This window comes from Pelmatolapia mariae, linkage group LG1 (genome assembly GCF_036321145.2).
Source record: "Pelmatolapia mariae isolate MD_Pm_ZW linkage group LG1, Pm_UMD_F_2, whole genome shotgun sequence".
Lineage (NCBI taxonomy): Eukaryota > Metazoa > Chordata > Actinopteri > Cichliformes > Cichlidae > Pelmatolapia > Pelmatolapia mariae.
The window spans coordinates 22,644,459-22,670,327 of NC_086227.1; the positions used below are offsets into that span (position 1 = coordinate 22,644,459).

Genomic DNA, 25,869 nt, shown 5'->3' on the forward strand with positions numbered 1-25,869 from the left:
TCTTCTTTTGCCTAGTTTCCTCCAATTCTTTTAACGACACTCTGCACACCATTGTAGGCAAGTTTTTGGCAAATAGCTCTCTGTCAATCACCTTGTTGGCCCAAAACTTATATTTATGCCTGCCAGACTGTTATTTTTGGCCTGTTGTTATAGATTCAATTAAAGAAATTGAACTAAATCATCTGCTTTTGTGACTGGCTGCTGCTAAAAAAGCAATTTTAAATTGGTCCTTTGCTAAGATGTCTGTTATTTGTGGACAGTGCTTGTCCATCTCTTGACAAAAAAAGAAAGTATTCCTCTGAAAATGATCAAGTACAAGGACCTGATTGAAAGGGAATTAAAAAAAATAGCAGTTAATGTCCAAAGAAACAGTTTAAAAGTCTGGATAATTACTGATTGAATCCTGGCTCTTTGGAAGCAAAATATAAACAAATAAGGAGTGACTCAATACTTTTGCACATTACTGTATGCATATTACAGTAATTTAGATATGTTGTTTTTTTTAAATGTACCACACTAACAACCTTTATTGTGATTAAAAGCAGTCAGTGCAAGCTGCACGACACGTGTTGACCTCACGAGCCATTTCTGTTTTTTCTGTTCTGCTTTTCAGTGCATGTTAATTTAACATTGCATCAACGTACTTCAATTAAAATATGTTAATTCATGCTGGGTGGTTGTGCAGTATTAGAGATCATGGTGACCGTGATGTTTAGGAGAAATAATTTCCATTATAATGTTACAAGTGTGGTGATTTTTTTTTCAAAGAGCTGAAAACAACCCATTACATAATGGAAAAATAAATGCCCAGGCTGTGGTGTATAATTTTGCCTGCTGTTACATATAAAACCCATCTTACCCAATGTCATGTGCAAACAATCTAACCTTTCTTTTACAGACTGGTTACTGAGAAAATAAATTATTCCCTTACTTGTCAATTCATTAAGCACTAAAAACTAATCCTACAAAGTAATGTAACACAGAGATAAATGTATAACAAAGTAAGGGTTAGTGATTACCTGAGGCCACAGCAGCACTGTTGGTCTGGCTGCTAGTGCTGCTGACATCTACATACATCTCATCCTCTGCTTCAGTAGAAGATTCAGAGGACAAGTCACCGCTGAGCTCCTCACTGGAACTACTGGTGCTGTGGTGTAGAGCATACTTCTTGCGTGCAAACATTTCACGATTCTTTCTCTGTTGTAGTAGTCTCTCCTTTTGCTTCTGAGTCCGCTGACCTCCTCCAGGAGCCGTTTTCACAAAGCGTTTCCTATGTAGAGGCCGCCGGCTGCTCAGGCACGCCCGCTTCAGCAGCACGGGCTCAGCATCAGACCGCACCCAGTTATGAGTGCGGCTGCCCCGAGTTCGGCCCAGAGCAGGGCGCAAGCCGACTCCAGTGGCTCCGCCTCCTGTCAGGGCAGGGGCCTTATGTTGGCCTCCTGTTGCTCCTGCTTCCCCCTCGTCCTCCGAGCTAAGAGTGTCTGAGTCCCCGAATCGCAGGCTGGATGAAGGGGACGAAGCACAGTCACTAAAAGAGGACTCGTGATTATGCTCATCCTCGCTGGGTTGCTGTAAAAGTTCTACTCTGGGACGCTGAGGTGCCAGTGAACTCTCACTGATGTGGCCATCCTTGAGCGAGCAGTCTGATGGGCCTGCCTGTTGGCCTTTTCGTTTTCTACGTCCGGGAAAGCTCCGTTCTGAGTCTCTATGTGTCCCCGTGTCTCTCAGGGGCCGATGCCTCGACTCACAAAGAGTTTCAAAATCGCTGCCAGCTTTTCCAATCACCTCCATGTTGTTAGGGAAGCTCTTGGCTGCCTCCATGGGTTCGGGATTCACCAGTTGCTCCTTCATATGCTCCTGTCTGTTGGCGGCCTCAGACGGCACCTCACTCTTCATGGTGGCAGGTCTGACCTCACGGAGCAAAAACCAAATGAACTTGCATTAATTCCAAAGCTTCTCACCACTGCATGTCACCAAACCTAGAAAAGGGGAAAAAATGTAAGAGTTAAATAACACAGGCCAGTCAACAAAGAAACAGAAAATAAAATAAACAAAATGTGAATGAGTGCTGTCAGCTCAGTGTAGGTCTGATGGATGAGATATTAATAGTCTATGTTCTAATGTATCTTTTTAAGTGTATTTACAGTAAACACACTTAAAGTCCTCAGTAGTCAGGCAGCTTCAATTGACCAACTTAACTAAATAAAACAATTCAATCATGTGCTTTTCAGTGTTCTTCAAACATGACTAAAATCTGCCTTACAGACATCATTTAAACTGAAGTAAATGTAAATGTTTGTTTATACATCCAGAAGAAAATAAACGGAGACGGAAAACCAAAAGAATCAACTACTGATGGACTCTGTTATGGCCTCTGCAGCCTATCCTACAAGAAAAACAACAACAACAACAACAACAACAACAACAAACAAACAAAAAAAACACTAGATGCAAAAACAGGTAAGAAACATACATTTAATCTAAGATGCATAAAAGAGAAATAGTAGATGATTGTTCTGTATTGATGGTGTTTAAAAAGAGAAAAAAATCATTTCTTAATTCAAGTAAACACTCATTCATGTTGAAACTAAAATACAAAACAAAACAAAGTCTGAGAATATTTTTATTTGAATACTTTAATAATGAGCTGGGAAAAACCTGCATTATCATGTCGTCTTTTACGACTAAACTGTGTTTCCTTATTCCAACTCAAGAGCACATGACCACAGCTAGGATGGAGCTAGACTTCCTGACTCCGAGAAGTGCATGAATGCACGAACAAGTCTTCGTTCTTAATATCCTTAACCAAATGTAGCATTTTTTTTAAATAGATTGTAAGACAATTGTACTTCTCTATTTTCAGTCTGCACGGAATCGTTCAAGGTAAACATTTTTGACATTTCACTGGCCAATCAACAACATGAAGAAACAGTAATTCATCTAAAACAATACCTCACCGTGTAAATACAAGACAATCTATTCACTGAACAAGTCATTTTGTTTTCTCATACAAATTAACACAGAATGACCCCAAGCTGCTGATTAAAGACAGTAAATAAATACCCATAGGCTGAGTCAAAGTAATGATGAGTCAACAGCCCTGATGTGTTTGCATTGTTGTGGATACCAAGAAAAGCATGACAAAAATCAAAAAAAGATCTGAAAGGGAGACAAATTCTCGTGTTTATTTCATGACTCTGAGACTGTATGAGTTATATTTGGGTGCACCAACGTGTATCTGTGAAGAGAAGGAGCCTCTTTCACTCTGGTGCCGTGGGAAAAATTTTCACAGTGGTTTTGAAGTCTCCCAGAACAACGACAAACCCAGTCATTTGTGAAATTTAAACCATTTTTGCACATACAACAAAAAAAAGAAATTTCCGTGACTCCACGTGTACATTCTAAAAGCACATAGCAGTCAACAGTGCTCTTTGCACCAACATGGAGTATAAAAACCGAGAGGGGCTCCATTTCCAAACTGTCAAGAAAATCACGATGCCATTTCGTTATCAGTGAAACTGGAAACTGCTTTTAATTCAATCATAAATATCAAATCAAATCCAGAATTCAGTAGATGTAAAGCAGAATACTTTCTTGCAATATATTACATAATAAATATATTGCATAGCTTGGCATTATTGGCAATCCTCGATTTGTGTTTGAAAACATATGGACTGCAAAGGTACACCTTAGAAATCTGTAATAGAAAAGGCTTTAAAATTGCTATTAAAAAGGGCAGAAAACATTCTGTTTACATACTTTAGAACATTGGATCCTAGCCTGACCTATATATCCATGTATAAGTGGATACTGGCTTATTTAAGATACCATATGAGCATTCATGTTTTGGCATCAGAATCTTTCATTTTACTGATTATAATGCAGAGAAAGATGTTTGGGGGTAATAGCAACATCACATAGTTTTTCCAGCAGAACAGCTAAGGCTCAGAGATTATTGCAGCAAATGCAGTAGCGTAGCACCAGAATGGAAGAAGGTTAGGTACTGAAGGGTTAATAATCAGCAATCCTATCATGTTCATTTTTCAGTAAAGCTGTAATACACTATATGTACCTCAACAGCTGCAAATATATTGATAGAGAAATTTTAAACTTCCCAAATATTGGTATTAACACAATCAGTCTAGTTCTGTATAAGGTATTTTCAAGCACGAACAAAATATTTGATCATCTCTGGCTAACTTTTTTTCTGATTTAGGGCGCTTTATACCATCAGTAAACCCAAAGTCAAATAGTCTACAATGTATGCATGTAGTGATTTCACCCATAGCAACAAGCTGGTCGTACTTGTTGACCCGATGCAATCAGAAAACAAATTCATGATGCTACTATTTCAGAATATAATTTGGGAACATATTGTACCAACTCTGTCTATGCAGCCATCTGGAAGTACAAGTGATGTAACACAACACAAAAATATGAAATCAGTGCTTTGCTAGTCCCTGTCCACATTGTGTGCTGGGAACACACAATTCACAATAACTTGAATTGGATTTCAATTTCCTGCTTCAATCTGCTTTTAGAAAATTGGAGCTAAAAGCTAAAATTCCAAACATAAAGAACACTGCATGCATTTAGGACAGACACAAAGTCAGTTGATAGCAAAAGTAAATGGTTTCTCTTTAAGATACAAAATAGGGATTTTTAAAAAATGAAAAAAAAACCCAACTACTACACAGTTCAACGGGCTCCTGGAACTGTCTGAGTAAAATGCACTGCACTGCTTTGGTATGTACATTTGTGCAACTCGTGTAGGTTACAGAGCATTTCCTGAGACAGAGAAAAGCCAAATGCACAAATGACGTCCATTAGCAGCATATTGCACAACAGCACCTTGGCTGTCACTTGACCTGAAGATGCAACTTCTGTCAAAGGGGATGCTGGGTTTTATGTCAGAGGAGAGTGATTTGCTTAAGTATTTAGCAAAACTGTGAAAAGCACACGCAACAATGGTCTTATATGCTTTTATATATATCTCTAACACACAAGTGAGAGTGCTTCAAATCTCACTGTAAAAGCTGCGCAATGACAAGCATGAATTCAGGGGCCTCAGAGGACAGCCCTGAAGGGGGAAAAAATCCCAAAGGCTCAAAGCTGCACCATAATACTGCTAATGCAGGCAATAAGATCACGAAGAAAAGGGGTAGTTCTACCACGTTAACTGGTGCCTATCTATAGTAGAAAATACATGGGGGTGGGTGCAATCAGAAATGGCAACAGCAAACCAATTCAAGATGTACGACTGATTCAGTACTGCCGAGCTCTAACGATACCCACAGTGCTTTCTGACCACTAACAACTGATTAGGCAAGCAAAAACACAGCTACATAGATTTATTTAGGCTGGCAGTATCGAGCCTGAAGCTGGGAGCTAAGCATACTTTCTACAACGCTTAACAATTACAATAAGCCCAGCTGCTGTCTGTCTGCCTGCTTGCCTGTCTGTCTGTCTCTCCCTCTCTGTGTATGTCCCACAAACGGTGCCGAAGTGACTGAGGCTGGATAATGTCGCTTTATTAGGGAAGCACTCACACCGAAATATCAGCTACCAATATTACGATAACGAATCGAGAGAAACCAGAGTGGACAGCAAGCCGTTGCCTGATAAATATCCCAGACAGAAGACAACAAAGACAACACGTACCTGTGTCCAAATCCTTTTTTCAAAATGTGTCACCGTCCTTTTTGCAACATGCGGGGTTGAATCCTGCAGGAAATAGTGACAAGTAGTGAAAACAGGTAGTTTTCTATGTGTTACCCGAACTGCAACTAGGCAGGCCTAGTACGCAGAAATCGCGACCCGGAGGACTGTAGCGGCCGGGATTGTGAAACTGGCAACACAGTCCCGAGCCGTGCCGAGAAGCAAAATCGAAGGCAGTGGGCCCCGGATGGCTACGAGCTAAGCTAACGCTAGCTCCACTTCACTCAGTAAATACTCGATTATAATCAGCCATTTTGGCTCGAAATGGAAACCCAGTCGACTCGGAAGAGACAATACGACCTCCGTGTTATTTCTCTATGTGACAAGATAAAAAAAAATCTCACTATTTGCCCTCGAAGAAGTTCCCATTCCTGCCTTCCGAGGCATCCACTGTTGTTTACCCAGCAGGTCGTCTCTTGGCTGGCCGCTTCTACAATGCAGTCATTGCCCGTAATGCCGCATGGGGGCGCTAAACCCCCGCCATCTACTTTTACGACACTTTACGACAGCTCCTTTACTCTTGAAAAGTGTGGCTTAAAAATAATAATAACAACAATATAAAATGGTCGTTACAACCTAGACGGGAGAGTCTCTCTTTCTGTTTTTTCCTGCCAACAAGAAAAGAGTAGAACACCGGTGTAGTTATAGGTGTTTAATCCTATTGCCGGAGTTAATGTAAGATTATGTAGCTTTATTCGAGCCTCTATTTCAAGTACTAGCACGCCCACTAGTGTCTACTAGTAGACATAGATTTTTTATGAGCATAGATGTGAGATTTTTTTTAATATTAAGTACTATTCTTTTACAAAAAAACAAAAACTAAACTAAACTAATATCGCCACATGCATCCAATGATGTAAAATAAAAAGAAGAACAAGAACAAGCTAGATCCCGACATAGTAATATGAAAATGAAGTCACTTTGATTCTACGGTATTTTTTTTTTATCAGGACTTAATAAAATTAATCTGTCGCTTTGCAGGTCTTAAAATAGACAAATACAACCTCAGATCCCTTAAAAAACACGACATATTACATTGTGCCTTTATTTATATAAGAAAAATTCAGCCAACATGCAGAAGCAGTGTGTGTGAAAAATACTAAGTCCACACTGCTTTCATAGGAATTAAGACAGTACGAAGCAGCCAGTTTCTGCTAATCAAATGCACTTGAATAACTGATCATCAGCAAGTGTGAGCGCCTCAATAAAAGTAGACATTTTGGCATTTTGCTGATCTGTGTCTTATGTTAACACAATGCTTGGGAGTAAAATTAATCAGCAATGATCTTAGAGAAGCAGTTGTTAAAGGACTATTTCAAAACAATTTGAAATTCATCATTCTACAGTAAGAACGATTATGCACAGGTGGATAACATTCAAGACAGCTCTGAGGTTTCCCAGGAGAGGACCTGTGAGTAAACTCACCCCAAGGTCAGACCATGCAATGCTCAGAAAAACTGCTAAAATAAACAAGTGTTACATGTCAGACTCTTTTAGGATGTTATGATTAAAGATCATAACAGAATAATTAAAAAAAAAAAGATTGCTTGCTTGGAAGTATTGCCAGGAGAAAGCTTCTTCTCTCTAAAAAGACATGACAGCAAGGCTTAGGTTTGAAAAGTTGCATTTGGACAAACCTTGAGACGTCTGAAACAATGTCCTTTGGACAAATGAGATCAAAGTGGAGCTGTATGGCCATAATACACAGCACCACATTTGGAGAAAATCACACACCTCATATAAGCACAAACACCTCATATCAGCTGTCAAGCACAGTGTCAAGCACAGCAGGGTGAAGGTTTGTTTTGTTTTGCAGCCACAGGACCTGGACACCCTGCAGCCATTGATTCAACCATGAACTGATCTGTATTTTGGAGTTTTCTAGAATCAAATGTGAGGCCATCTGTCCAGCAGCTAAAACTTGGCCTAAATCAGGTCATGCAACATGTCAATGATCCCAAGCACAGCAGAAAATATACAGCAGCATGGGAGAAAAAGAAAATCAACGTGCAGCAATGACCAATCAAAGTCCAGACCTGAACCTGACTGATATGCTGTGCTGGAACTTTAAGAGAGCTGACCTTAAGAACAAGTGTCAGCAAACCTCAAAAAAAGTGAAGAAATATAAAAAAAAAAAAAAAAACCCAAACAAACAGTGGGCCCCAATCCCTCCACAACGATATAAGAGACTGGTGAAGTCAAAAAGAAAATTATTACTTCAACTTACTGCTACTAATTGTGTTTCTACCAGTTATCAAATCATTGAGGGGTGTACTTGGTTTAACATGTCATATCTTTTGATTAGTGTGCTTTTCTTTTCACCATTGGCTGTCAATTTGTAATATGGGAGGAAGCCGGAGTACCCGGAGGGAACCCACGCAAACAGGGAGGACATGCGAACTCCATACAGGCCTGATGGTGGAATTGAACTCAGGACCTTCCTGCTGTGCAGCAACAGTGTGTGGTACAATTCCTTAATCTCAAAACCCCTCCAGGAAGCAGCGGTGGGAGTATTTACACGTATTACTTTGGACGACTCTCCACATCACTGTTAGTTGCCACAGACGACTGTGAAATCTGTTCCATCTTACAACTCGTAGCAGGGCCGTGCAGAGACGTTTAAAGGGGCGGGTGCTCAAAGTTAAAAAGCGGCACATTGAACGAGGCTGAATAACAACAACGCACATTCATCAAGAATCTAATATGGGCAACAAGGCAAAGCAAACGTAGCCGATGTTTTACCTGATGGGTACAATGTTGCTGTTGAGGGGTTTCTGCTGCTCCTGCTGCTGATAGTGCTGGAGGGCAGGGCTGTGCTGTGCTGAGACTGTAGACATTCAAAAGCCCACAGGAGAGATGGTAGCTGATTAAACAAGTATCATGAGATAATAACAAAATGCAAAGATTGCGCTTGGAACCATAAGGCAACAAAAAACTGTGAGAAATAATTTAGGCTCTGCCTGTGAATCACTCTTTGCTTCTCATCTTCCTTCCATCCAATCATTTCATATATCACTCTCCACTTGCTGTCTATCTGAGAAGAAGGCACAACTTGCTATTGCAATAAACTATAATTTAATTATCCACATCTAACAACTCTTGCACTTAATCAATAATACAATGATTACAGAAAAATGTTATAGCACTGCCTTTAGTAGCCTCACACAGCTCCTACTGTTTCCTCCTCTTGTCCTTACCAGGCATGTCTGGACAATGTTATATCATGAGTAATATTTTTTTTTTAATCCATCTAAATAAAACACACACATGCACGCACACACAGTGACATTTTAGACCTTCTTCAGAATACTGCATATACTATGGGCATCACGGTGCTGATCCAGAATCCTTACATTATTATTTATTACTAGAGCTACAATAATAAAGCAATGAGGAGGGGGAAGTAATAAATATGAAAGTAGAAAGCGAAAATTTCAGAAGAAATTTTAAGTGTGCCTATGCCGCTGCTAAGCAGTGTAGTTTGCCATTCATACAGCTACAAAGAGCAAAACTCAGAAGAGCAACCATTCTCCACCATGAACTATGGTAAAAACAAACACCGCTCGCGCCTCACAGATGACAGCTTACAGTTTTGGGTAAAGATGAAGTTACTTCGTACAGCGCCGATTTGCAGACGCTGTGCACACAGGTTCATGAGCAGAAGTCCCATTGTACCACGGCAGATCCGACAATGTTTGCATGAACACGCTTTGAAGCATTACGTTATGGACCACTTTTCACACATGGTTGGTATACCCACACAGCCGGCTGTAGCTTTTCAACTCACAGCCCGACACACACCCAAAAAACAGCCAAGAGAGCACAGACTACACCCGAGAGGCGTGATTGCAGGTGCAGCTGGGTCCACCTCCCCTGCAGCGGCACTGCAGACCACGCCCCGCCACACACATCAAACACGTAAAATAAATATTTATGCACTTTTGCATTCAATTTTTGTTTTTTGTTATTTTTACACAGTGTTCTGAATGATGAACAATGGTCTACAGCCAATCTTGTGTATTACTATACAAACTTTGGTTGAGGTAACATATATGAATAATAGTTAATAGCACATTAATAGTTAAATATTGTGGCGTGTTGGGGGAGCGGCTGGTTCTCTCCCATCATGCCTTGGGACATGTGCTGCTGTTTTCATGTTCTTGTTTTGTTTTTTATGTTTACGTTGCTTTTGGCTGTTGCATTGAATGTTGTATTTATGCTGTAGTGATTTCAATGACAGTTATTTGATGAAAGAATGTAGTACCATGAGTGAGTTCAGGCTTGTGGTTATTGACCCTCTGAAGCACAGTGTGGTACAGCGAAGTGTTTAATAAAGAGCTCCCCCTACCAGTTTGGGGTTGAACTGCAATCTCTCTGTGAGCTTCTTCGTTGAGATTCCTCTGCACACCACATTGGTGTCAGAAGTGGGATCCCAAGAGCATGGCCACTATTCTGAAAGAGGAAGAGGAGCTGAGGAAGATTGAGGAGCTTATCACTCGCCTGGAAGCGGTGAATGGAGCCCGACCGAAGAAGCAGGGGGAGCTCCGGGCAGCAGCAAGCCAGCCAGTGAAAGATCTGTGGGGCTTACCAGATGGAACCTCACAGCCCCGCCCACTGGGAAGCTGTCGGAGCCGCCAAGGCATGCTGCAAGCTCCAAGACCACGAGCAGCCAGCCAGCCTCCGCTCATGGTGATGCCGGGGAGCAGCACACCCTCACTGCTGGCAGCCGAGGGGACAACGCCAACTGTCTCCAGGACCCAGTGCAGCCGCCGCTGCCATCAGGGGCTCCTGTCCGGGGGAGCATGAAGCTGCCACGCTATAATGGGGAAGCACCTCCAGAGACCTACCTTATCCAGGCACAGCTGGCTGCTCAGCTAAATGGATGGTCAACAGAGGAGACAGCTGTTCAAGTCGCCCTCGCCTTGGAAGGCAGGGCACTGCAGATCCTCACAGATCTTCAGCCAGAAGAGCGTTTAAGTTGGCCTGCTGTTGCCAGAGCAATGCAGAGCAGGTTTGGCCTCCGTACACATGCAGATGATGCCCGAGATAAACTTGCTAGCCGCCCACGGAGACAAGAGGAGAGTCTGGGTGCCTATGCTGCTGACCTACGTCTTTATGCACGTAGAGGGTACCCTGCTTTTGATGCTGCAGCACAAGAAGAGCTTGCTCTCCAGGCTTTTGTCCGGGGTCTCCAGCCAAAACGACTACAAGAGCACATCCGTCTGCATGCACCAGAAACCCTGGCGGCAGCTCTAACTGAGGCCGAAAGAGTGGAGCATGTGCTCAGCCCAGGTGCACGCAGCCCTGGCATAAGTCACCAAGTGCGCCAAACAGACTACGAAAGGAGCGACCAGGAGGAGGAGGCCCGCCAAACCACCGACACACCACCCTGGCGATCTCGGCGAGGGAATAGACGAGCAGGAGGCCAATCCAGGGGTAACTGCCATCGGTGCGGAGAACCAGGCCACATCGCACGCTACTGTCCAGCACCAAGCCCACAAAGCCTGGCACCCCAGCCGCCGTTAAACTAAGGCGGGGTGGCACAACGGAGGAACTGCCCCCTGCAACCACTCTGCCCTCCGAATCACACTTGTGGGTTGGCCGGCTCGGCCAGGCACGGGGACTGTATCTGGACTGTGACCTTGCCGGCACCACCTGTAGAGCCCTGATAGACACTGGATCCACGCTTTCCTTGGTACAGGCCGGAGTCCTCCCTGGTACTGACGGCCCAAGACCGCAGGGTTGGCAGCCTACTCAGCTCCACATCACCACAGTCACGGGGGAGCGTGCCAAGGTTAAGGGGGAAAGATCCCTCCCGGTGACTGTGGCTAACTGCACTGTTGACCACCAATTCTGGCTAGCCAGCATCCAGGACCGATGCATCATTGGTCTGGACCTGTTAGCCAAATGGGAGGCCACAGTGGACGTGTCCCGAGCAATCCTTTACCTGGGCACGGAGGCTGTGAAGCTCCACACCACCAAGGAAGTCCCGCTGCCTGCCTCCACTTTTTCAGCCAGCGTCAGGAAGCCTGAGGACCTGTCACCGCTGGCGGTGGAAGGGGCCTCTCCTTCACCAGCGGTACAGCAACTGTCCACAGAGACCAAGCTAGCTGTCGAGGACCTATACCGGAGGAGCTGCGAGGGTCTCCAGGCTGATCAGCAACGGCAGCTGCGGGAGAGACTCGACTTGTTTGCCGACATCTTTGCAGCCAAGGATGAGGACTGCATGCAAACCAGCCTGGTACAACACGACATTGACACTGGGGATGCACGGCCCATCCGCCTCCGCCCTCGTCGCCTTCCCCTTGCCAAGCGTGCCGCAGCAGAGCAGAAGGTCAGGGAAATGGCAGAGGCAGGCATCATAGAACCCTCAAACAGCCCCTGGGCAGTTTGAGGGTTCGGAAAAAGGATGGTACCTGGCGGTTTTGTGTCGACTATCGTCTACTCAACAGCATCACACGCAAGGACTCCTACCCATTGCCCCGGATTGACGATGCCCTCGACGACATTGCTGGGTCCTGCTGGTTCAGCTCCCTCGATTTGCGCAGTGGCTACTGGCAGGTGGAGCTGACGCCAGAGGCCCGCCCAAAGACTGCTTTCTCCATTGGCCAGGGACTGTGGCAGTTTAAGGTGATGCCCTTCGGCCTCTGCAATGCCCCAGCCACATTCGAGCGCCTAATGGAGAGGGTTCTGGCTGACATTCCCCGCGACCGCTGTGTGGTCTACCTGGATGACCTCCTCGTCCACGCGACAGACTTCGAGAAAGCCTTGGCTAACCTGACTGCGGTTTTCCATGCTATCCGCCAGGCTGGCCTCCGTCTCCACCCCAAAAAGTGCCACCTCTTCCGAAAGGAGACGACCTTCTTGGGTCACGTTGTCAGCGGAGCAGGGGTTTCCACTGACCCTGCAAAGGTGGCTGCTGTGAAGGACTGGCCCATTCCGGGCAACACTGCTGAGTTGCGGAGCTTCCTTGGCCTGGCATCATACTACCGGCGTTTCATCAAGGACTTTGCTACCATTGCAAGCCCCCTGCACCAGCTCACACAGAAGGGCCAGGAGTTCCGCTGGAGTGGGGACTGTGCCGTGGCATTTGATCGGCTCCGATCTGCACTGGTTGAGGCACCGGTGCTGGCCTACCCAGACCTGCAGCTTCCTTTTGTCGTGGACACCGATGCCAGCAACACGGGTGTGGGGGCTGTACTGTCGCAGGAAGGCCCTGAGGGGGAGCGGGTCATCTCCTACTACAGCCGTTCCCTCAGCAGACCGGAGAGGAACTATTGTGTCACCCGTCGAGAGCTGCTGGCCATCATCCTGGGTCTCCGCCATTTCAGACCCTACCTCTACGGTAAGAAGTTCCTCCTGCGCACAGACCATGCGTCCCTCACTTGGCTGCTCAGCTTTAAAGAACCGGAGGGACAGCTAGCCCGGTGGTTGGAGACGTTGCAAGATTACCACTTTGAGGTTCGTCACCGGGCGGGACGTCTCCACACCAATGCAGATGCCCTCTCCCGACGCCCTTGTGAGGAAAAACAGTGCAGGTACTGCCAACGCTTGGAGGACCGGGAGGGCATGACTTCAGTGATCGCGTCACCACAGGGCGGCCATGAGAATGACTCTGTTCCGGGTGGGCATTGTAGCAGTCTTCAGGTCCAGTCCACCGCAGGGGATACCGAGGGTCTGGAGGCCATGGATCCCCAACGGCTGCAACACGACCAGAACCAAGACCCTGCCCTTTCCCGGGTTCAGTGTTGGATTGGGGCCAGTCAGAGACCACCATGGCCAGAAGTATCTGCACTGGACCTCGAGACCAAGGCTCTCTACTCCCAATGGGCCAACCTCACAAGCCGAAACGGCCTCCTCTATCGCCGCTGGCAGGCTCCCGGGGGTCAACGTGAGGTCTTCCAGCTCTTGGTACCTCAACAGTTGCGGTCCAGGGTCCTCCAGCTGGTCCATGGTGCAGCAGGGGCAGGACACTTTGGAGTTACCAAGACTCTGCGGCGACTTCGGTCTCGGTTCTACTGGCCCGGATGTCGCCAGGACGTAGAGCTCCATGTCCATCGGTGCGATGCCTGCACGGGCATTCCCGTGCCTTCCCAACGCTCTGGGCCTTCCCAACGCTCTCATGCCCCCTTGCAGCAGTATCAGGTGGGGGCTCCCATGGAGCGGGTTGGTGTGGACATCCTGGGACCCTTCCCCACCACGGACCAGGGGAACCGCTATGTCCTGGTTGCCATGGACTACTTCACTAAGTGGCCTGAGGCCTATGCAGTCCCTGACCAGAGTGCTGTTACCACCGCTGAACGTCTGGTCAACGAGATGTTCTGCCGGTTCGGGGTACCAGAGGAACTGCACAGCGACCAGGGCCGGAATTTTGAGGCTGCGGTGTTCAAGGAGGTCTGTCAGCGGCTGAGTATCAGGAAGACCCGGACGACGCCACTGCACCCCCAAAGTGATGGGTTGGTGGAACGCTTCAACCACACCCTGGCCACCCAGCTTGCTATCCTGACCTCCCGCCAGCAGCGTGACTGGGATCAACACCTTCCCCTGGTCCTAATGGCCTACCGTTCTGCAGTCCAGGAATCTACTAAGTGCACTCCAGCGGCCTTGATGTTCGGTCATGAGCTTCGTACCCCAGTGGACTTGGTGTTTGGATCCCCCCCCCGAGCAGGAAGTGTGCGGGGACCCCGGGTTGGGCTACCTCCACAACCTCCTCGCCCGGCTACGGGAGGTGCACCAGTTGACCAGGCAGGCTCTCCGAGATGCAGGCTCCTGGCAGAAGCAAGCTTATGATACCCGCTGCAGGGGTGAAGGACTCTTGCCAGGTCAGCATGTGTGGGTCTACAGCCCGGAGATAAAGAAAGGGCTTTCCCCCAAACTGATGAGCCAGTGGGTTGGACCCTGCACTGTTCTCGAGAGGCTGTCCGACGTGGTCTACAGGGTGCGGCTGGTCAAACGGAACAGGGTGGTCGTACTCCATCGTGATCGCCTGGCACCCTATCAGCCCTTGAGTCCACCCAGGGAGGAGCCAAGGTCCCAGCTTCAACTGCAGGCCCCCAACCTGGCCTCAGAGGCGGCTGGGGGACCCACGGAACGTCCCCAACGACGCCGTCGCCTTCCCCAACACCTCAGAGACTTTGCTATGGACATGCCGGTTGCTGGGGACAGCTAACCACTCAGGTGGGGGCTGTGTGGCGTGTTGGGGGAGCGGCTGGTTCTCTCCCATCATGCCTTGGGACATGTGCTGCTGTTTTCATGTTCTTGTTTTGTTGTTTATGTTTACGTTGCTTTTGGCTGTTGCATTGAATGTTGTGTTTATGCTGTAGTGATTTCAATGACAGTTATTTGATGAAAGAATGTAGTACCATGAGTGAGTTCAGGCTTGTGGTTATTGACCCTCTGAAGCACAGTGTGGTACAGCGAAGTGTTTAATAAAAAGCTCCCCCTACCAGTTTGGGGTTGAACTGCAATCTCTCTGTGAGCTTCTTCGTTGAGATTCCTCTGCACACCACAATATTATTGTTGAGGGGCACTGACAGGACTCCGCACACCCACACACATTAAAAATAAATAAATAAATACATTTTTTTAAAGTTGCCTCAACAAAAGGGCACTTTGGGCACTCATCAGGAAAGGGGCGGGTGCTCAAGCCCCTCTAGCCCCCCCCCCTCTGCACGTGCCCGATGGAACTCCAAAGTGTTCAACGGCCATTCCAAGAAGCTCTCGGCTGAGGTGAGTAAAAAAAAAACCTACTCAGCGCTGCACTGTTTTGTTTTTTATGTTAAAATGCGTGTTTGACATTTAAATTCATATGCCCAGTGCTTTTAAAGTTAACGGAGTTCAAAAAAAGAGGGGGAAAAAGAATAACCTTTAATTTGCTAGTGCTAGTGCTGCAATCTGAATCCTAACGGGCAAAATTGCCCGTTTGCCACTTAATTTTAGCCGTTGGGCCGCATCCTTTTGAGGACCCGGTAGATTTTGATTATGCGCAAGCAAAGTAGTATCTTTGTGTCACGAATAACAAAAAGAGTGGAAAATTTGTAACGGTACATTCCGTGTGAAGGCTACAACAGAAAATTATATATTTGTTTTCACGTGGTATCGGACGTGTGTGCTGGGGACACGGGGACCCAACCACTATGCCCCGGGCGGTGCAGCAGCTTGCCGCGGCTGCTCGAGACACAGACCCGCGGGCAGACGCACACTATGCCCCGGGCGGTGCAGCAGCAGCTTGCCCGCGGACGCACAACTCTCCCGATTACCCAATTATGTTCATCCTTGTAAAATAAATGTTTTTCTGGTTCAAAGTGATCTTGTATTATTATTTAGACATTTTTTTATTTTATTTTAGAACAAAACAAGTTAATAAGCATTTAGTGTAAGCAAAACATAATAAACCCGATATAGCACTATATGACATTTAGTGTGCTTTTGCCAAAAAATAGTAATGTATCAAAATGAATGTCAGTGGTAATCTTTGGACCATCCAAAGGCCTAATTATAATAACAATCAAATATTACTTCAAATGTATTTTATGGAAAATATTTAAGTTTTTTGTTTTTTGGGGCTAAAAAAAACCAGTGCGCTCATGTAATAAAACTGGGATTTAAAGGGTTAAAACAACGAAAATATAATTAAAACTTTATATGAATATTTCAGGGAGAAGTAGTTTTAAAAGACTGACTAATTTAAAGTGGAAAAAAATATTAATATATAAAGTTTTTATAGCACTTTTTGGGGAATGGACATTTATTGTCCTTAGGGCCTTTAAAGGATGCATTTTTTTTAATGTGCTCCTGCAAAAAAAATAATGGCAGGTCAAAATGAATGTTGGTGCCAATCTTTGGACCATCTAAAGGCCTAATTATAATAACAATCAAATATTACTTCAAATGTTTTTTTTTGAAAATATTTAGTTTTTTGTTTTTTGGGGCTAAAAAAACCCAGTGCGCTCATGTAATAAAACTGGGATTTAAAGGGTTAAAACAACGAAAATGTAATTAAAACTTTATATAAATATTTTAGGCATAAGTAGTTTTAAAAGACTGACCAATTTAAAGTGGAAAAAATATTAATATATAAAGTTTTTATAGCACTTTTTGGGGAATGGACATTTATTGTCCTTAGGGCCTTTAAAGGATGCATTTTTTTTAATGTGCTCCTGCAAAAAAAATAATGGCAGGTCAAAATGAATGTTGGTGCCAATCTTTGGACCATCTAAAGGCCTAATTATAATAACAAACAAATATTACTTCAAATGGTTTTTTTGGAAAATATTTAGTTTTTTGTTTTTTGGGGCTAAAAAAACCCAGTGCGCTCATGTAATAAAACTGGGATTTAAAGGGTAAAAACAACGAAAATGTAATTAAAACTTTATATAAATATTTTAGGCATAAGTAGTTTTAAAAGACTGACCAATTTAAAGTGGAAAAAATATTAATATATAAAGTTTTTATAGCACTTTTTGGGGAATGGACATTTATTGTCCTTAGGGCCTTTAAAGGATGCATTTTTTTAATGTGCTCCTGCAAAAAAAATAATGGCAGGTCAAAATGAATGTTGGTGCCAATCTTTGGACCATCTAAAGGCCTAATTATAATAACAATCAAATATTACTTCAAATGGTTTTTTTGGAAAATATTTAGTTTTTTTGTTTTTTGTGGATAAAAAAACAGTGCGCTCATGTCATAAAACTGGGATTTAAAGGGTTAAAACAACGAAAATATAATTAAAACTTTTTATGAATATTTCAGGGAGAAGTAGTTTTAAAAGACTGACTAATTTAAAGTGGAAAAAAATATTAATATATAAAGTTTTTATAGCACTTTTTGGAGCGTTTCCGCAGGTCCTTCCTCCCTGCAGCTGTCAGACTGTACAATCAGAACTGCTCCCAACAAACACAGATGTCTACATCAGCGCTGTAACAACTTCTACTGTTATAACTTGCACATTACTTTTCTCAGCTTATATATACACTAACTTATTGAAAGTTACATGTCTACTTTTTAATGCACAGGTACAATAAACAATCTGCACTTTTCTAATTATTCTAAATATTCTTAACTATTTAAACATCTTTCAGTATCCTGCTCTGTTTGCACACTATGTGTACGCTAATTTAAACAACTGTACTGTACTCTGCTCTGGTAACTATTGTCCATGATGTAAATATGTAAAAATTGTGCTTCTGTTCTGTGTCCTGCTCTGTTTGTATATGTGTGTTTTTGCTGCTGATACAACCAAATTTCCCCTTGTGGGACAATTAAAGGATTATTCTATTCTATTCTCTTCTATTCTTTACTTCTGTGCGATACTGATTTTTTTTCCCCTTTCTCTTTCATGTTGGATCGTTTTGAATGAAGAAGAAAAAATGGAAAAAAGGTATTTTTATGAATTGTGGCTTTGGGTTTTGGAGGTTTTTTTTTTGTTGTTGTTTTTTGTTTTGTTTTTTTTAAATCATACTGCTCTATAACCCCTACTGGCTTACCAGTGCAAGAGTCTTTTGGTGTATTGGCCTACTTGCTTTACTGTCTGAAGTGTGGATCAGATCTGATATTTTTTATTAACAGTTTTGCCCAAGATTTTAAATACATGTGAAATAAAATCTGTGTTTTTTTTTTATCATAGCTGACACTGATCTCCATATTATATTGCTGGTCAATATACAAATTAAGTTATTATTTTTATGATTGACATATTCTTGTCTTTTTATATCATTTCTTCATTGGTGAACAATAAAAGGGAAATTCTGGCACTTCTGGAACAAGTAAAGTTACTGTGGAGAGCTATTTGTTCCAGATGTGTCACATGGAGAAGGTCTTCAACTCTAATGATTTCCTTTTTTTTCCCCCCTCAGGAAAGAAAACAAGAGTGATAAAGGTAAGAAAAACTATTGCAACAAACTTCTGCAGTGTCTTCTCATCATCTGCTTTAAGGTTTATTGTTCTAAAAAATAAGTAATAATCTTTACTTTTGTGTTGACAAAGATAATTTTACTGTGTAAAATTAGTCAAATGAAGATTTTTTTAAGCTTTACTATAACTGAACTCGCATTTAAAAAAAACAAAAACTTTTTTGCTCATTGGTCAAAGGCTCAGAAATGAGCTGCATGTTTCTGGGCCTTTAGCCATGAAACATGCAGCTTTGAATAATAATTTACACCTGAGTTGTCAATCCATGTTGTATGAAAACATTTTTTCAAAGTGTTAGATTTCTTGATATAAAATTTCCATTTCCAAAGCAGGAATAAAATTCCAACCTCACATTAATTGTAAATTTAATTCTGATTTGATATGGAAAATCCTGCTTGCAAGCTCAAGAACACGGGTTGATTATGTTTTCATTTTCTTTTTCTGCCAATTTGAGCAGGAAAACTTTAATATTTATACATGTATTAACACAGACTTTGCTACTCTCTTCAAAGTTGCTAAGAATAAAAAGTCAATAATAAACCACAACGATTTTTCATAAAGATTTTTCTTGCTACAAACTTTAGATAATCTCTCATGTGAATTTTCATTTCAGTAATAAGACCAGCTGCTCCCCCGCACGCCTGGTGGACAGACCCGGCGGTCAAGTAAGTTAAATGCAGAGGATCAAAAATTAAAAGGACTGCCACTTCTGTTTGATTCTCATGCTGGAAATAATGTGGAAATATGATTCTAGAGGCTCTTGATAGGTTTCATCACTCTCCGACCTCTTCACATTTGATAAATATCGTCAGTTATTTCCTCTTACCTTTGCTGTTTTGATTCGACCACGATAAACTCATACTTCCTGCACAGCTCTCTCTCTCTCTCTCTCTCTCTCTCTCTGTACTCAAAGTTTCCCATCTCAAATCTGTTTTCTGCATTATTTGCTTGCTAATTATGTACCAGTCTACTGTTGTGTACAGGCTGTTGTTTTTTTCTTTTTTCAAAAATGACCCTTGACAAGAAAGCCTCATTTCTGCTGTTCAATACCAAAGAAATTTAATCTTTTAAAATCTTTTTTAAAATGATGCCACATTGCAAAATGCTAAGCTGTGTCTCTAATAAAACCTCTGTAACTTTGCTCTGCTTCATGTCAGCAGTATCAGGTAATGTTCACCTGTTGAGTCATGGTTTTCTTTGGTTTTTCTTTTGCTTTTCTACTGTAAAAGATTTCTTTAAGGTAAAGCTCCTTCATGTTTTTCTGTGTTTTATCCCGAGTTACTTTGACACAAACGCATCTGCTGTGATTTTTACACATCTGATGAAGTCTCACAAGTGTCAGAACTGATAAATGATCAGAATTATAATATTTCTGACTGACTGAGGCTAAATTTCCCTGATTCAATTTGATTCGAATCGGGGATCGAATCGATTGTAGAAATCAGTGATGAGACTCAGCTCTATTTCATACATAACTAGAGTTACCCACTGATGATAACTGATGACAGTGTGCTCAGATTGTTCTTGAATGTGGAGCTTGTAAGTATCTATTCAGCACTAAAAGGTTTTTGTCAGCTTAATTTAACTTGCAGTATTTCCTGTAACTTCTGTCAGTTAGACAGTAATTATGCCAAATAAAGGACAGTAATTTGAATTGATTACCCTCATGCTGTATAACAGTTCTGTAACATTCTGTTTGCACTTCCGTCAGTCTGGAAAAATCACACCCATCAGATTCACATTGATGTGATAGTTACATGTTTGCGCACTGTTTTTTCTCATGTCTGCAGACTCCAAGAGTACCGCCGGGTCTGGGAAAAACAGCCCCCGCCAGGCGAGGCAGACCGGCGGGAGATTAAAAAATATATTCGAGTATGTGTGGGATGAGAAAAGAAGTTATTAAACCATCAGTTTCATTGTCCTGGGCAGCAATGTTTGTTGGAAGTACTTATGTGTTTTTTTTTAATGTGTTTTTTTCAGGAGCAGCTGGCAAAAGGCCAGGTGCCAGTAAGTATTTCTCCAGGGTTTTTTTTTTTCAAATATATATATATATATATATATAACCTTCCAAGGTGTCTGAATTGGAGTATTTATTTCTTAATCTGCTGTTTTGTTTGTTTGTTTAGAAAAGGATAACAAAACCCCCCAACCAAAGTAAGCTGTTTTGATGCAGTTTTCTGTCTTCATTTATGTTGGAAGTGATAAGTAGAGCCGTACGTTTTAATTTTTTTCAGAAATCTCTCAGTCAGACCGTGGTATATCATGTTTAAGTGGAAACTAGTGAGCTAACTTCACGAAGCTCCTGACTACTTAATTAAGTATTCTTTTTAAGATTCAAGATTAAGAATCTTGAATCCTCACCCTTCTTGAGCTTCTCGAGTGATGTTGCTATCACTTGGTATACAGTGGCTTGCAAAAGTATTCGGCCCCCTTGAACTTTTCCACATTTTGTCACATTACAGCCACAAACATGAATCAATTTTATTGGAATTCCACGTGAAAGACCAATACAAAGTGGTGTACACTTGAGAAGTGGAACGAAAATCATACATGATTCCAAACATTTTTTACAAATAAATAAAGTGGGGTGTGCGTAATTATTCAGTCCCCTGAGTCAATACTTTGTAGAACCACCTTTTGCTGCAATTACAGCTGCCAGTCTTTTAAGGTATGTCTCTACCAGCTTTGCACATCTAGAGACTGAAATCCTTGCCCAGTCTTCTTTGCAAAACAGCTCCAGCTCAGTCAGATTAGATGGACAGCGTTTGTGAACAGCAGTTTTCAGATCTTGCCACAGATTCTCGATTGGATTTAGATCTGGACTTTGACTGGGCCATTCTAACACATGGATATGTTTTGTTTTAAACCATTCCATTGTGGCCCTGGCTTTATGTTCAGGGTCGTTTTCCTGCTGGAAGGTGAACGTCCGCCCCAGTCTCAAGTCTTTTGCAGACCCCAAGAGGTTTTCTTCCAAGATTGCCCTGTATTTGGCTCCATCCACCTTCCCATCAACTCTGACCAGCTTCCCTGTCCCTGCTGAAGAGAAGCACCCCCAGAGCATGATGCTGCCACCACCATATTTGACAGTGGGGATGGTGTGTTCAGAGTGATGTGCAGTGTGGACAGATTCCCCCACCTGAGCTGTAGATCTTTGCAGCTTGTCCAGAGTCACCATGTTATTATTGCACATTATTGTAGTCTTTAACTTACAGTTTAAAGCACCTTGAGGCAACTGTTGTTGTGATTTGGCGCAGTATAAATACAATTAAAGTTATTTGAACTTGCCTTACTCTCTGCAGGTGTTGATCAAAGGCTTATTTGACTACCAAAGGTTTTGCTTAATTGTCTTGCTAACAAACTGTATTTGTGCTCTTGTCTCCCTCAAAGATCGCCCAATGAATAAGGCGTACTGCTCGGTGAGTCTAGTTGAACCAATAGAATGTTCTGCTTGATAATTATTGCTCTCTATTTCTCAACAGCCTTTCTTCAATTTTCATCCTCAGGTGCAGCAAATAAAAAACAATATTCAAGTATTACAGTTCTATGCTTTACTTAATAATTAATCGCCCATCCCATCACACTATGAATATTTACATGCAAAGCGTCCCTGGGAGCCATCCATATGCCAGAGGGAGGGAAGTCTGTGTGTTTATAGCATTAAACGCTCAAATATCGTCACAAACCCCATTTCGCCTCCAACCATGAAAAACACTCACTAAAGCATTGCAAGCATTTTATTTGGTGTTGCACAATGTAACCTATTCAAGTCCCATTTAGACGTGGAGAGTCAGATTACATGTACTCTCTCTATGCTGAACAGAAATCCCAGGATGCCGCTTGTCTAGTTCGAATGTGAAGGGATCAGAAATGAGGGGTTTTTTTTCTTTAGGTGCTGTTTCCAGAGCAATGACATTGTTCGCTGAGGCCGACCTCCACTTAATGTGTCAAAATGTCAAAGGTCCCGTTGTAGGTGCTGATTGAATTGAGGTGTAGAAGAAATTACACAATATATTAAATTATGTAGTGAAAGCAGAAACGTGCGGTGGGAGCAAAAAGCATGTGTGCTGATTTAAAAAAGGGGGAAAAAAGTTTTAGACTGTAATACTTTGAGAAAGAAGAAAATCAAAAACAAATATTGCTCATTATAAATGATTATGTGGTTCTGCAGCTGAGGACTTGCACTGCCAAAAATTAATGCACTATTCAGTTTTAATCCTGGTGACTACCTTCCCTTTATTCCTCCCTTTGTATGTGATCCAGAGATATAGAAAAAGTGCTGCTGCAGAACATTGGAAACACAGCGTAACCGTGCTGCCTGTGACTGCTGCTTCAGAGTACAATACCATTCATAAATTTCCAACCTTTGACCTTTGAGGGAGACTCAGCAGGATGCACATCAGGAGGGTCCGGGGATATAGCAAAATTCATCTTGTTAAAGTTGCACTGTGGCCACTTTAAAGGATACACAAGCTAATAATGGATAAGTGGGATATGTTATACAAATAAATATGCTGTTACTAGTGAACCTGGGCATGTTTGGCTCTGTTGCTCACATTGGTGATATTTATCCAGGAAGGGAAGGCTGAATGTTGTGGTTGCCTCCCTGCAGGTCCCCGAGCTCTCAGATCTCCTCTCTGTCTCCTGTGCAGATAAGTAGTGCTGCAAAGGCAATGCCGGTCTTTGATATTTCACTCCTCATTTGAATCAGTGGTCGCTTTATTTGACAATGCCAGGTAATTACTCGGGTACCTTGCTTGATCATGTGAACTCCTGCAGAACCAGAGCAGAGGGAGGGAGCGAGGAATGGAGGGAGTTTTGGGAAGGAGGGGGTGTACTGGGCTGTGAGAGAAGATGGAAATGGCAATGCAAGGGGACCAAAACAAAACACACAAACACAAACAAACCATCTGCATTTGTTTACCTGCACTGTTTGAAAGGGGGGGGGGGGGGGGGGGGGGGGGGGTCATGCGTAAGAGCTGAACTGTGGTGTGTTAAGAAAGTCCGATTTGGTTTTAAATTGTCCAGCAGTGTTGCTTAACATGAACTTATAGACACTCTTTAACATCAAAGGACATAGCAGTGTGGCTGAGAGCTCCTCGACGCTGGATTGTTGCGTGAGACTTCCCGCAGTTCTCCAGCTAGTCGGTTTGTGAGTGGGAGCTTGCCACAGTGAAGTTATTTGTACTAACGGCTGCCTCTGTTATTTTCCGGTAGGGATAGAGAAACAAGAGGGTATCAGGCACGGATGGACACTAGGGTCGGACACACGGAGCACGGACTTTGGGAAGAAGAACGGCACGGTGGGAATACTGGGCGCGCCCGTGATGTAAATATTACAATATTTACATCACTGTAAATAAACACGCACAGTCCTGCGTTTTGGGTCCTATTTTCCCCACATTCCCACTGTCTGCCAGCGCAGCCGTGACAGATAACTTCAAAGTCCTGCAGATGTAAAACTTTAAAAAGATAAAAAAGATTACAGGCAGCTGATGACATGTCGCTGTTGAATCGGGATTTTAATGTTTTGGTTTTTTTGGTTTTTTTTACCACGTTTATTGCTAAAACTTTTAGCAATATTTAAAAGTAGGAATTTAAAAATTCAAATTGAATTTTGAAATTCATTCAAAGTAAAACATAGTAAAAAGGCTCCTGGGAGAAAGAAGTTTTGGGCGAGTGGTGCAACGCGTAAAATTGGACACATTTGAAACGGTAGCAGTCAAGGTTGCTAAAAGGGAATGCAACAGGATGGCTTGGAAAGAGGCCGCGGCTGTAAAAAAAAAAAAAAAAAGCTGAGTGCTCTGGACAAGGATCGATGCAATTTGGTAAAGTACTACGAAATTTTCGAGTACAAATATTGCGCCTTTATTTCAATGGAAATGCTAGACATTAGTTTGATTTTTTTGAATCACAGGTACCGCCATCCACTCGCTCTCTATGAGATTCGGGTCTTTTTAAAGCAGATGTTTGTAGCTCTTACCGTTCTGAAGAGCATAGGTATAATGCATGCGGTCAACAAACCTGATAATATCATGCTTGTAGCTCAGTCTCGACAGCCGTTTAAAGTTAAACTTATTGATTTCGGTCCCTTGGTTACAGGGCCCCTGAGCTCATGCTGGGCATACCTGTGACTGAATCTGCAGACATGTGGGCTCTTGGTTCTGTCGCAGCTTTTCTGTCCTTGGGCTCCCACCTGTTTCCCGGTATGTGTGAATATGAAATGATGGGAAGTTTTGTTCACATGATTGCTTAGTCTAATGAAAGAATGTTAGAGAAAGGGAAGTGCAGCAAGAAATATTTCTGGAAGAGAAAAGGGATTATGAAACACACATGGGTACTGAAGAAACCAGTTCAGTATTCAGTATCTACAAGCACTGTGATCAAACAAAGTAAATCAATCACAGACAAGTTCACATGCACGGGAGATTTAGCCAAACACCACCCACAGCCAAACACAGAATCCGAAGTGGAAGACACAGTGGCATTTTTAAGCCTGTTCAAATGGATGCTATGTGTGGATCCTGTAAAAAGAATCACACCTGTTGAGGGCCTGGGGCATCGTTTTATTACAATGAAACATCTTCCCGAGGACCCTGCAGTAGATTGCTACGCGGAGTCATCCCGTATGAGCATGAAAGTGTGCCCACCCCTCAGTCTAGAAAATGAAATCGAAAACTTTGTTACCTCAAGTGAAATCATAAAAAACAGAGAAAAGAGCGGTGGAGGATCTAGACTGTCTTCCACTTTTGACAACTGTGCCACTGCAGCTGAAATCCAAAGAAACCGACAGAAAAAAGCAGCAGCACGCAAAAAGGATCAGCCTGTATTTAGTAGGTTTGCATGGCATGCAAAAGATGAAATGTCTTGGAAGCTGGGTGTCAAAGAAAAACAGCTGGTCGAATCTTCCTCTAAATCCAGTGATTCTCGCACGGAATGTACAAGTTCCTGTAGCTGTAGCCGTACAAGTACAGACAGCGGAGAAGGAACAGTCAACGCAGAGCTTCCTAAAGGTCGGATTTCATTAGGGAAAAGGATCAAAAACTTTTTCTTGAGGCTGTTTCGCTTTTCTTCAAATACTGAAAAAACTTAACATCAACCCGCAAACCGGCCATGGCAAATGACCGCCACTTCCTGAGCCTGGTTCTGTCACAAGTTTCTTCCTGTTAAAAGGGAGTTTTTCCTGCCCACCACTGCCAAAGTGCTTGCTCATACGGGATCATCAGATTGTTGGGGTTTCTTTCT

At 43.1% G+C, this 25,869-nt stretch overlaps 1 protein-coding gene across 4 annotated transcripts in view; it reads right to left on the reverse strand.

Moving 5' to 3' along the window:
- Nucleotides 1-6,159, reverse strand: part of rnf111 (ring finger protein 111) — a 34,909-nt gene extending 28,750 nt beyond the window's left edge. For 2 of the 4 annotated variants that reach the window (XM_063475851.1, XM_063475846.1), the window contains exons 1-2: nucleotides 5,662-6,146; nucleotides 1,020-1,979 (exon numbers count right to left, since the gene is read on the reverse strand). In XM_063475851.1, the coding sequence (XP_063331921.1) occupies nucleotides 1,020-1,896 (877 nt within the window). In that variant the 5' untranslated portion in view covers nucleotides 1,897-1,979; nucleotides 5,662-6,146. Of the gene's footprint in view, nucleotides 1-1,019; nucleotides 1,980-5,661 lie in introns of all 4 variants that reach the window. The other 2 variants (XM_063475829.1, XM_063475838.1) reach the window with 2 other exon arrangements.
- Nucleotides 6,160-25,869: the final 19,710 nt, after the last annotated feature.